The sequence below is a fragment of the Scyliorhinus canicula genome, chromosome 2 (genome assembly GCF_902713615.1).
Source record: "Scyliorhinus canicula chromosome 2, sScyCan1.1, whole genome shotgun sequence".
Lineage (NCBI taxonomy): Eukaryota > Metazoa > Chordata > Chondrichthyes > Carcharhiniformes > Scyliorhinidae > Scyliorhinus > Scyliorhinus canicula.
The window spans coordinates 112,865,096-112,878,157 of NC_052147.1; the positions used below are offsets into that span (position 1 = coordinate 112,865,096).

The window sequence follows — 13,062 nt, forward strand, 5'->3', positions numbered from 1 at the left end:
CATGATGGCCGGCAGGTTCTCAAATGAACAGCTGAGCTCTGAAGAGTAGAATAGTTTCAGGTTGTTCACCAGTTTTGATCGTTGGTTCGTTCTGTTTGCTGCTTTTAATCAATGGTGGCAATGGGACTGCTAGAATTGGCTTCATTGCCTCTGGTTTAGGAAGAGGAATATCAGCCAGGATTCTGGCTGGACATTGCCATCCAAAAACCTTTGCTTGGTGCTGTGCAGGTGCCAGTGTAAGGTGAAGACATGTTGGGGCTTTGCTATGAATCCCTTCCTCCATGGTCAACTGTCTGCTGACATTATTCACAAATGATTAATGGTCACTATGATGTGATGTTAGAAAATCAAAGAACCACAAAACTACATTGCAAACAAAGACAAACAAAAGTACAAACAAAAATCTAAATTGATTTTCTTTTCCAAACCAAGGTACTCCACAAATGTGTGGCAGCAGGACCTTTACACCTGCAACAGACAAATAGCATTAGAATGAAGAATAGTTCAGAAATAGGAGGGATCAAACATGGGGGGAATGTGAGGTACACCTAAGAGGAGTTTAGAATGCATGTGTGTAAATGTCTGGTTCCAGGTAAACGAGGTTGGTGAACTGCAGGCACAAGTTGGCACATGAGACCGGCACAAAGTGAAGGAATAGGCACTTAATATATCTAGCTGCAATGTGTTTAGGAAAGATTGAAAAGGGAAAATAGGAGGAGGCCAGCAGTCGAAAGATTTTCATGTTCTGTGGTTTGGCTGTGCTAAATTGCGCCGTAGTGTCCCAACGATGTGTAGGTTAGGTTGCGGGGATAGGACAAGGGAGTGAGCCTTATTTTTTATTTGTTCATTGGATCTGTGCATCGCTGGCTGGGCCAGCATTTATTTCCAATCCCTGAGTCAACCACGTTGCTGTGGGTCTGGAGTCACATGTAGGGTAGGCTAGACTGGATAAGGACGACAGATTCCCTACCCTAAAGAACATTAATGAACCAGATGGATTTTTATAACAATCATTTCATGGTTATCATTAAACTTTTAACTCCAGATTTTTATTGAATTCAAATGTCACCATCTGCCATGGTGGGATTCAAACCTCTGGATTACTAGCTCAGCGACAATACCACTGTGCCATTGCCTCCCCCTAGGTAGATACTCTCTTGGAGGGTCAGTACAGACTCAATGGTGCACCGTAGGGATTCTATGGTTTTTATCTGGTAGTAAAGATACTGGTACACCATTAGAAATGGATGATGTCCTTGAGGGTTCAAAGGTGGAACCTATTTGTTTAGAACCGGGTGTATTCTATAGACCACCTAATGGTGAGTAGGAGTTAGAGGAACAAATTACAGAAAGATGGAACAATTTTACATTGTGATAATGGGGAACTTCATTTACCCCAATGTAGACTGAGGAAATAACAGTGCAAAGGGCATAGAAATGGAGGATTTCCTGAAATGTGCACCGGAGAAATCTCTTGATCAGTATGTTGCCAATCTGCAAGTAAAAAAACACTGCGGGATTCAGTCCTTGGGCACGAAGTGGGGCAAGTAGAGCATGATTGATAGGAGAGATATGGAAATCTGTGATCACAACATGAGGTTTAGAGTAGTGTTGAAAAGGACAATGAACAATCACATGTGAAAATACTCAACTGGAGGAGGGGTAATTTTAGTGAGCCTAAGAGTTTTGTTCCAGCTGGATTGGAATCGAAGGTTGGCAGTAATTGAGCAAAGGGAAGCCTTTTAAGGAGGAATTTGTCCAGGTCCAGACACTGCACAAGAGAGAAAGGAAGGACATTCAAAGCTGCAGCTCCTTGGATGACTACAAATATAAAGATGAAGAAAATCAAGACTGTTCATAAAATTCAGGTTCCTAATTCAATAAGAGAATCAAAAATGTACAGGAGAGGGCTGAGAAAAGAAAGAATAGGGGCAAAGAAAGTGTAGACCATATAATCTGTACAGTGCAGAAGGAGGGCATTCGGCCCATCGGGTCTGCACCGACCCTCTAAAAGAACATCCTACCTAGCTCCACCCCCTGCCCTATCCCTGGAAGCTCATCTAACCTACACATCTTTGGACACGAAGGGGCAATTTTAGCATGGCCAACCCACCTAACCTGCACATCTTTGGACTGAGAGGAAACTGGAGCACCTGGAGGAAACCCATGCAGACACGGGGAGAACGTGCAGACCCCACACAGTCACCCAAGGCTGGAAATGAAACTGGGCCCTGGCGCTGTGAGGCAGCAGTGCTAGCCACCATGCTGCGTTTTAGAATAGTTTTGTGGGCAACATCAAAGAGAACCCAGAAGTTTTTTTTATAGACCTGCAAATGGTAAAAGTCTAGTCAGAGGAAAGCTGGGGCTCATGAGGGACCAAAAAGATTATGAAACCTGACTGTAAGTGAGTATATTGCATCTGTCTTCACTATGCAAGAAGATGCTGTCAATGTCACCAGTGAAGAAGGAGACAGTAGAAAAATGTGGAGGGAGTTAAAGGTTGACAGTACTCAAAGGCAGAATAGTTTCCTGATCCAATTGGGATGCGTCCTGGGTTGCTGAGGGAAGGTAGAGTTTAAAATTGTCTTTCAATCCCCCTTGGATATGCAAATCGTACCAGAGGGCTTAAGCACGGCCAGTGTTACACTTTTCAAAAAGTGGGAGGGATAAACCCCCACAATTAAAGGCCAGTCAGCCTCATGTTAATGGTGTGGAAACGGAGAGACTGGGTCAAAATTGGCAAAATATTGGTTAATGAATGTAAGTTTCTGTACTTTGAGCGCAGCTTCTGGTTAAATGTAGCCGTGCAGTGTGTTAGCCACGCACACACTCGGTGCCCTGGGAGTGTGCAGCTAGTCTGCAGCACCTCCCATACTTGGCTGCATGCTGAAACCGATTAGATGAGGAGACAGCAGGATTGCTGCCTGCCTCAATTGGGTTGACGCCAATTGATCATGCATCACAACTCAGTGAAAATGGGCCATGACAAATGTTTTCTTTAATATTCTGCACTATACATTCTTTACCCATTTCTTTGTCAGGCTAAACAGTCCTTAACACAACGTCTAAAAATTCACATGATTTAAAGAATTAATTCACAAAAGTTTTCATAACTGTGAAGCTTATTCAAGTCTCTCTTGCTGTCCACTTGTGATTTGTCCCTCTATTCCACATTTTATCCAGTGATTTCTTCAGCTACCCTCTCATGCCTTTCTTTCCATGAATCCTAATTCTTCCTGCATGTTTCCTTAAATCATGTTGAATAATTCTGCTTGTTTTTAAAATGTATTAATTAACCAAAAAACATTTGCGTATGTTTCTCTTTTTAAAGTGAAACTGATAGAAATGAAAGCACCAACGCTTGTTGACTAAGTTGTCAGAAATGACAGCATGGAGCCCGGGTCGGGAGATGGGTGTGAGATTGTGATGAGTTGGTGGTCCTTTTATCCCCGGAAGCACAGAGTGAGATCGTTATGCAGGGGATGTGAAAAGTGGTGGGAATAAAACAGTTAAAGAGCTTGTCAGCAACCGAGACCTTTGAGGAAGTGAGGCTTCCATGTGATGTGGTCAAAAGGACGGACATAAATATTGTTATTGCTGAATTTGTGTTGCAGTAGATTGGTAATTAAATACAGCTGTTTCCAATTGGGTAAGGATTGGGGGATCATTGTAAGATTGTATCAACTTTACTTTTATATAAAACCAGTTCACTCTTGAGTGTCTGGGTGTGAACCGGGAGAGTCTGTGACTTTGCTTTGCTGCCTAGGAAAGGCACCTGTTTTAAGATAATAGGCTAGCTTCAGACCCTGTCTTCCTCAGCATACAATAATTGGAATGAACAGATATGATGGGAAGAGGTGATGCAGAGTGCGATTGAGTGAGGGAACAGTGACAGTGAGTTCAATGAGAAAGGGCATTCAGTAATAAAAATAATCTTTATTAGTGTCACAAGTAGGCTTACATTAACACTACAATGAAGTTACTGTGAAAATCCTCAAGTCTCCACACTATGGTGCCTGTTCGGGTACACAGGGAGAATTCGGAATGTCCAATTCACCTAACAAGCACGTCTTTTGGGACTTTGCGGAAGGAAACCGGAGCACCTGGAGGAAACCCATGCGGACTCGGGGGCACAGACTGTGACCCAAGCCGGGAGTCGAACCTGGGTCCCTAGAGCTGTGAAGCCACAGTGCTAATCACTGTGCTACCATTCTGCCCATGATGGGAATGCACTCCAATACACGAGCCCTCGCAACATTTGTATGGAATATGTTGTAGGTGGTGAGGCCTCGGGAAGAATGAAGGAGTTCTTCCTTTGGCAGCATGGTGGTTAGCATAAATGCTTCACAGCTCCAGGGTCCCAGGTTCGGTTCCCGGCTGGGTCACTGTCTATGCGGAGTTTGCACGTCCTCCCCCTGTGTGCGTGGGTTTCCTCCGGGTGCTCCGGTTTCCTCCCACAGTCCAAAGATGTGCGGGTTAGGTGGATTGGCCATGCTAAATTGCCCGTAGTGTCCTAAAAGTAAGGTTAAGGGGGGGGTTATTGGGTTGCGGGTATGGGGTGGATGCATGGGTTTGAGTAGGGTGATCATTGCTCGGCACAACATCGAGGGACGAGGGGCCTGTTCTGTGCTGTACTGTTCTATGAGTGAAATCTTGATTTGAAAGAGGTGTTCAATATTGATTATCTCAATCAGACAGGATAAGTAAAGGGGAGACTTGGTATGTCAAGGAGAAAATTGGGCCTCCCTACAATGGAAAAAGGATAATTTGTGAGGAATGAAAATGCAGGGAAAGTTAAAGTAATGAGGATGTTTGTCAGTGGAGTTGAATGAGGGGATGGAATATTTTAATAACAGAGAGTCAGCCTTGAATGTTGCAAAAGAGGGTATAGAGCAGAGAACATCAACCGTAAATAATGGTGAATCATAGAACGGTTACAGCGCAGGAGATCTTTAGGCCTGTTGTGACAGTGTTGCCTCTCTCTTTAAGAGCAACCTGCTAATCCTACCGTCCTCCTATTCTCTGTCGCCCTAGTTTTTTTTCTTGTCAGTTAAGTATCCAATTCCCGTTTGAAAACCACGATTGAAGCTGCCTCCGCCATCAGGCAATACATTCCAGACCGCAAACACTCATTGTGTTGAATAGTTTTTCCAAATACTACCTTTGCTTCTCTTTCCAACCACTTCAAGGCGTGGTCCTCTGGTTCTCAACCCTTCTGCCAATGGGAATAGTTTCTTTCTATCTACTCTGTTGAGACTTCTTGTGATTTTAAACACCTCCAGCAAAGCTCCTCTCGACTTTTTCTAAGGAGAGTAGTCCTTGTTGTGACGATCTAATCGCGCAATGGAAGCTCACATCCTTGGAGCTATTTAGTAAATCTTTCCTGCACCTTCTCTAAAACTTTCCCATCCTTCCTAGAGTGTGTTGCCCAGAATTGGATGCAACACCTCAGGTGAGACTGAACCAGTGTTCTATTAATTTCATACTAATCTAAAATTTCCCAAAATGCCATACTAAATGATATGCATAGCCTTAGTTTAAAACCAGCAACAAATGTTTTGTTTTCATACTGTTTTTGGCAAGAATATTTGTTTCTCAGTCAATAGTCCATTAGTTGATGTCTGAGGATTGCCTATATTTTAGTATTCTAATTTAACATGCTTTATTTAGTAAATGCATTGTATTTGGACAACTGTGGCATAACAACTTGCATTAAAAAAGAGCAATAATGTTTCTATCCATTTGATCTTGCATATATCAAGCATTTCCACATTTGTTTGCAGCTGTGTTTCTCTTGTTATTATGTGCCTATAAATAATGTTTCTGGTTTTGCTCCAGTGTTTGGATGCCAGTCGACCCTGGCTCTGTTACTGGATCCTGCACAGCTTAGAGCTGCTGGGTGAGCCAATTGATGACCGTATGGCTTCCGAGTGAGTATACAAAGCCTAAGATCATTATTATTGTTAAATACCCGCTGTTGAAAATTTGAGTTTTATATTTGTAGCTTGAATGGACCTGGTTTGTACATGAACATTTTCACAAGTATCCTTGGCTGAATCTTGCAATCTCTATTCCTTCCATATTGTAACAAGGCATTGGTTCACACAGTAACTGCTGATATTTCAGGGCAGGGGGTGGTATTGCTGATTTGAGGGACCTAGAGAGGCTCACAGTGTTAGAAAACTCAATTAGCAGTTTGGAAGAGATAGTCTACATCTCCCACTATTAACTATTTATATTGTCCACTACCTGGAGTTACCACTGACCGGGAATTGAACTGGCCTACCTATATAAATATGTGGCTATAAGAGCAGATCAGAGGCTAAGAGGTAGACTGAGCACTTTTCAGGGCTGAAAGTGACTGCCTTGAGTCTGATCATGAGGTTGTGCGATATACAGTACGAAATGATCTAATGAGGGTAGTCATTATCCCACAGGATGTTTTAGATGGTCCCCATTTCAGCATCAAGCTTGCATGGTGAGAAAATGGCTTGGGCCCTATTTGCAAGGTTGCCGATAAGCCAATCTTGCAGTGGTATAGAATGGCAAAATCATAGACTCTAAGGCATGGAGAAAGGCCCTTGGGCCCAAACTGTACCATGCCAACCAAAAAGCCCATCTAAGCTAACCCCATTTGCCTGAATTTGGACCATATCCCTCTATACCTTTCCTGTCCATGTATCTGTCCAAATGTCTTTTAAATGTTGTCAATGTCCCTACCTCAACCACTTCCTCCAGCAACTCATTTCTCATATGTACCACCCTCTGCATTTCAAAAAAGAACTTGCTCCTCAGGTTCCCATTAATCCTTTCCCCTCTTAACTTAAACCCAGGCCTTCTAGCTCTCGATTTCCCAACCCTAGGAAAAAGACTGAGTGCATGCACCCTATCCATGCCTCTCATGATCTTATACACTTCTATAAGATCACCCCTCAGTCTCCTACCCTCCAAGAAAATTTCTTGCGATTGCCCTAATGTGTGCAAGGCGAAAATCTTCGACAACGTTTATTTTTTTCAGCAATACTCAGTTTCTACACTTATCAAACGATTACATCATCTCTTTCTTTTGAAATGAAAATCGCTTATTGTCACGAGTAAGCTTCAAATGAAGTTACTGTGAAAAGCCCCTAGTCACCACATTCCGGCGCCTGTTCAGGGAGGCTGTTACGGGAATCGAACCGTGCTGCTGGTCTGCTTTCAAAGCCAGCGATTTAGCCCTGTGCTAAACAGCCCCATGTTTTTAAACTCTATTTAAACTCTATGTATAGGTGTTTGACACTTTTCTCATGCCAGAATTGTTTTCACTGATTTATACACATTTTAAGTTCTAGTGTATTCAAGTGAGTTTGGAGGATACTTGGAAATGGGTCGACATTTGCAAAATGGGTTCAACATTGGGTGTATTTTCAGATTTAGCTTCCATGTTGTGTCGTGGAGGAAATTCCTGACTGTGTGAGTCACAGTTTGGAATGAAGTGCAGCCAATGCACAGGTATTTTGCATGGGAAATATACAGATACTTCCTCTCTTAATTGAAATGAGTTGTTCCTGTTGATCAGTCACTAATGGGCTCTGTGTCAAAGTATTAAAAATCATTTATGCAATGGCAAATTTGAGACGAGAATGATTTGACTTTTTGGTCGTCTATCAGTTCACAATTACATTTTTCCCCCCCATTTAGCATTTGTCAGTTCCTGACACGATGTCAAAGTCCAAATGGTGGATTTGGTGGTGGACCAGGCCAAGAGCCACATCTTGCTCCAACATATGCAGCAGTGAATGCGCTCTGTATTATAGGCACGGAAGAGGCATATAATGTTATTAACAGGTAAGCATGATTAAGGGATAGTACAAAAACTATCCTAACTGACACAAAATTGGATTTTTATGATGCTTCAAACGGGAAAGTGTGCATTGTGTACCAAAAGGCAACAGGTAACTTGTATCCAAAATATGAGTTCTTCAGTTTAGCTGGTGTAAAAAAAAGCTGAATGCAAACATGTCATGTATGTCTTAAAACATACCCCATTGACATGATCCAACTCTGACTGGTTGCCACAATTTGGAAGAAAGTCAGCATTTTTCCCAATCTTGGATAGTAGCCCCCAAGCATCTGGACCTAACATTGACACCAGCTACGATTGAAGTGACTGGATTAGCAGCCAGGAGCAGAAAATGGTGTTGATCATTCCCTCAGTCTATGGCAGCAAACTGACTAGTGACATGTGTTTTCATGTAGCTACCTTTGGACAAGATAAGTCTGAGAATTTTGATCTCCCCTCAAGGAGTACCCGTTCTACCTTTTTTGTAATTCTCCAATTTTGAGGCTATGTCCCCATGCCGGCGTGGGAACGGTGGCGTTTTACGCCAGAAAAAATGACCAGCGATCCACCGTTTGGCTGGAGGCTAGCATCAAGGCAGCGTAGAGCATCCGGCTCCAGCTGCCGATGCGCCCGGAGAATTGCTGGGTTCGTGGCCGCGCATGTGCACAGCGGCGGCCCACAGCGGCCGCGCTGTACAACATGGCACTGGGCGCTTGCAGACCAGGCCTGCAAAATAGTGCGCCGCCCCCAATTTGGTCGGCTCATGCGCCCCTGATGACGACTCTCTCTCTCTCTCTCTCTCTCTCTCCCCCCCCCCCCCCCCCCCCCCCCCAAACAGTGCCTCCAGCCCCTGCCCCTCCTCCGACACTGGACTGAGTCTGCAGCCGCCATGCTGAGTTCCTGACGGATGAGACCACACGCGACCGATGCTGTTGGGAACTCAGCTGGTTGGGGGGCACAGAATGGGGGGGTGAGCCTCAGGCAATGTCCTGTGGCCGTCAATACGGCGCCATACTCTGAGTACGTCACTTTGGAGGAGCAGAGCATCATGAAAGCGGCACCGCTCTCGATTCGGTTGTGAACAGGGATTCTTTGGCCGATCGCCGAACGCGATTTCGGCGTCGGCGACCAGAGAATCCCACCCATAGTATTTTCTATTGGAAGGATAAATCCTGTTAATAAAAGTATCACTGTTGATACTTTTGTTAAATACAGCATTAGTATAACCCAGGTTTCAGACTAACAGTTTAGAATACAACAGACGCAAGAACTATGGCTGGAGATGGCACTGGTCACAGACTCGGACTTATTTTCCCCTTCCATCCTTGCACTTCTCTGATGTGAACCCCTCTTTCTCCCCACTCCATTAATTTCTATCACATACCCAGACTTCCTCACATGCACCCAGACACAGCCCACTCCCCTCCCTCACAATACCCACCTACCCCAGTGCTCCTCGATTTCACCCTTCTTCTCACATTCATAGAATCTGGGCGGCATGGTAGCACAGTGGGTGGCACTGTTACTTCACAGCACAACGGTCTGAATTGTGGCGACTAGGGGCTTTTCACAGTAACTTCATTGCAGTGTTAATGTAAGCCTACTTGTGACAAAAAAGATGATTATTATTATTATTAAATCCTATTTCGAGGCCATTGGTCTCTTCAACCATTCAAAGTAAGGTTCCTCCACAATGGTTATGCAGCTTCCGGATAACTTACAGGCCATATTATAGAGTTACTCATTATTCAGTTGTTGTGCTGCATTAGAGGAACTGTTACATTTTTGTATTGCTAATGTGTGGTGAGGCTAGTTTTTGATGGAATGATGTCTGCTGATGTCTTGAGATTTGATTTCCTTTCCAATAGATCATTGAGTTTCAGGCACTGTTAAGATTCTTCTCTCGTGTGAGGAATCAAATATTCCTCCCCCATAAGCAAGTCCTTATTACCAATGGATTAACATATGCTGAATAATAAATTCCATTATACTGCCAATTAAAGACTTTAATTCAGTTTGTCTAACTAATGTGTAACTAACATTCTAACCAGCACGGTAGCATAGTGGTTAGCACTGTGGCTTCACAGATCCAGGGTCCCAGGTTCAATTCCCTGCTGGGTCACTGTTTGTACGGAGTCTGCATGTTCTCTTCGTGTCTGCGTGGGTTTCCTCCGGGTGTTCCGGTTTCCTCCCACAGTCCAAAGATGTGCAGGTTAGGTGAAGTAGCCATGACAGATTGCCCTTAGTGTCCAAAAAGGTTCGGAGTGGTTATTGGGTTACGGGGATAGGGTGAAAGTGACGGCTTAAGTGGGTCGTTGTAGACTCGATGGGCCAAATGGCCTCTTTCTGCACTGTATGTTCCATTTCCATGTCTATGACAAGCTATGTATCCCAGTCTGCAAACTAGAAACCACATTTACTACTATAATTAGTAACAACCAGGAAAAACATATCAGATTTCAGTAGATTGCAAAAACTTCACTTCAATTCAAAATCAATAAAATGATTTTTTACTCTGTCATTACCTGACAGACTTGTAACTTGGTCCACTGTCTGTAATGAATGTCTTTTTTGTGAGGTTGGCTATTCATGGAGTTTTTGGCTCGGATTTTGCGTTAATAATAATTATGGCTGGATTGCACTGAGGGGCAGTTAAATATTTAAATCTAGAAGTTGTGGTGCTCCACAGGTTAGAATCATAGAATACTTGCAGTGCAGAAGGATGCCATTCAGCCCATCGTGTCTGCACCAAGCCTCTAAAAGAGCATCCTACCCAGGACAACTCCCCTGCCCTATCCCCATAACGCCGTTGGATATTCAGGGGCAATTGTACCATGGCCAATCCACCTAACCTGCACATCTTTGACTGTGGGAGGAAACTGGAGCACCCGGAGGAAACCCACGCAGACATTGGGAGAACGTGCAGACTCCAGACTGACTCACCCAAGGTCACAATTGAACCCGGGTCTCTGGCGCTGTGAGGCAGCAGTGCTAACCATTGTGCCAACTCACGGCACAATACGATGCTAGGACTGTGGTTGTGCAATGATAGGACCTTGCCGATAGACACAGCATTTAAATCCATGAAATGGTGTGAAATTGTCTACTTCTAGTTATTCATTAGACATACCAGATGATGCTAGACCTGGTGCTTTGAGATGTCAGTGAATTTTTAAAGGCTTCTCTGGCATAAGTAAGTCTTATCCCTTCAGAAGTTAGTGTTGGACATTTTAAAAATACATATTTTTACTCTTTCTGTCTTTTTATGTTTTATTTTGTTCTCTTGCATTTAGATTATGGTTGTTCCTTATTTGGTATTTTTTGTCACAAATTGCTATTTGTATTAAAAATGGTAAATGAGACACCCTTCGTGGTACTGAATGAAACTGTATGATCATGAATAAAAACAGAAAGTGCTGGAACAACTCGGGTCTGCATCTGTGAAGAGAGAAATTGAGTTAACGACAGGGTATCTGAACCACATCGAGTCATATTAGACTCGAAAAGTTAACTTTCTCTCCTCAGATGCTACCAGATCTGTTGTTTTTCCAGCATTTTCTCTTTTATTTCAGATTTCCAGCATCCGCAGTGTTTCGCTTTTATGCGATCAGAATGCAGCACACCCTCCACCAAAAAACCAGCGCTGATAATTACAATTGGTGCACATTTCATTTACTTATTTGTATGCCGAGGTACGTCAGATGATAAAATGAAAATAGTTAAAGTGGTGATACAGGTAATTCTGTACAATATAATTACAAAGGCCTGGCCAATTTGAAGTTAGAAAATTGTTTTTTTGCGTAATAGAAATACAATATCGATTCACGTCCAACAGTGGCAAACCCCCAAGCTTTGATTCAGAAAGGAGTTGTCCTTGCCCTCCTCTGAGGTTTTAAACCAATCCTTGGGGCTAATTAGCACACACCAGGGTTGCCCATTGCATGAAACCCAGAGCAAATCAGGGACTGAAAAGAAATGCTGTGGTCTAGTAAGGAATAAATGATGCTGTGCAGCATGTACTTGGTGTGGAACTTATTTTTCACTTATTCTGTAAGCACGCTTAATGTCCCTGTGACTTCAAATGCATTTTAGTGGTAGGAGGATTAGAAGTTATCATTTGTAGATTGAATGATGACCATTCTCACAAATGGTTCATTTTGCAATGATCAATGACTAACAAACAAGAATCTGTCAAACTGAAGTATTGAATTCATTGACGGGATAAAAGTTTGTGTTGAGTCCCTAACCTCTTCTCCGTGGAAAGCGATTCACCAGTCCCCCTGCTTCGCTTCGCTTCTCTCCTCTTTCCTCCCCTACCCCCACCTCTCCACAAACACACACTTTCCCATAACCCAAGCCATTACTAAAAAATGACTGTAAATTGTTAGAGGGAAGAAGCTTGTGAACATGTTTCTTGCTTACGTATTTTCTATGTGGTATTGAAGGGGTTGGGCTGTAAGAGGAATCTAATCTTTCTGAATGTAATAACCTCTGTTTCATCACTTAAATACCTTGGTATTACCATGCCATGCAGAAGCTGGCTTCCAATTCATCATCCGTGTCGCCTTGCAACAATTCGCTATCACTTCAAATTTAAACTTTGAACATGACAGAAAAAATCTAAACAGATTCCCTGATCATTTATAGCAATGGATAACTTAAATTTGAAATATGAACCAAGTCTGAGTCATGCTACTTTGTTCTCATTGCAGGGAAAAACTGCTAAAATTTCTACACTCTGTGAAACAGCCTAATGGTTCCTTCACTATGCATGTGTGCGGAGAAGTTGATGTCAGGTGAGTTTTGATTATGACTGTCGTCTTATTGGAAGGCTCGGAGGACTGTGATTGAACCTGCTTAAAATAATTTGACCTGGCAATAACCGTAAGGGGCAACATGATATGTATGACGTTGTGCCTTGGTCTCAATTTTTGAGCATCTATCTAATTCTGAATTTGTTTTTAAAGTGTTGGATAATTTACTCTATAGATTGATTGCATGATCTATTTCTTTCCAATGCATCAGTTCAGTTAAAATACAGACAGATAAGAAAGATTATTTGAATTACTTTATTTTATACAATATTTTATTTTATGCTGTCTGGTGAAAGAAAACTAAACTGTTGCGTTTATTCTGATAAACACTTAGGAGATCCCACCTTTTAAATACACAATGAGTGGAATATGGACCTGAATTTTCATCAAGACATAAGGGGTGGAATTCTCCGCTCCCTCGATAAA

At 42.8% G+C, this 13,062-nt stretch overlaps 1 protein-coding gene across 3 annotated transcripts in view; it reads left to right on the forward strand.

Annotated features, from left to right (window-relative positions):
- The window catches only part of fntb (farnesyltransferase, CAAX box, beta), a 123,900-nt gene that overhangs the window by 64,682 nt on the left and 46,156 nt on the right, over positions 1-13,062 (forward strand). For all 3 annotated transcript variants that reach the window (XM_038785110.1, XM_038785093.1, XM_038785100.1), the window contains exons 4-6: positions 5,839-5,930; positions 7,681-7,827; positions 12,535-12,618. In XM_038785110.1, the coding sequence (XP_038641038.1) occupies positions 5,839-5,930; positions 7,681-7,827; positions 12,535-12,618 (323 nt within the window). The remainder of the gene's footprint in view (positions 1-5,838; positions 5,931-7,680; positions 7,828-12,534; positions 12,619-13,062) is intronic.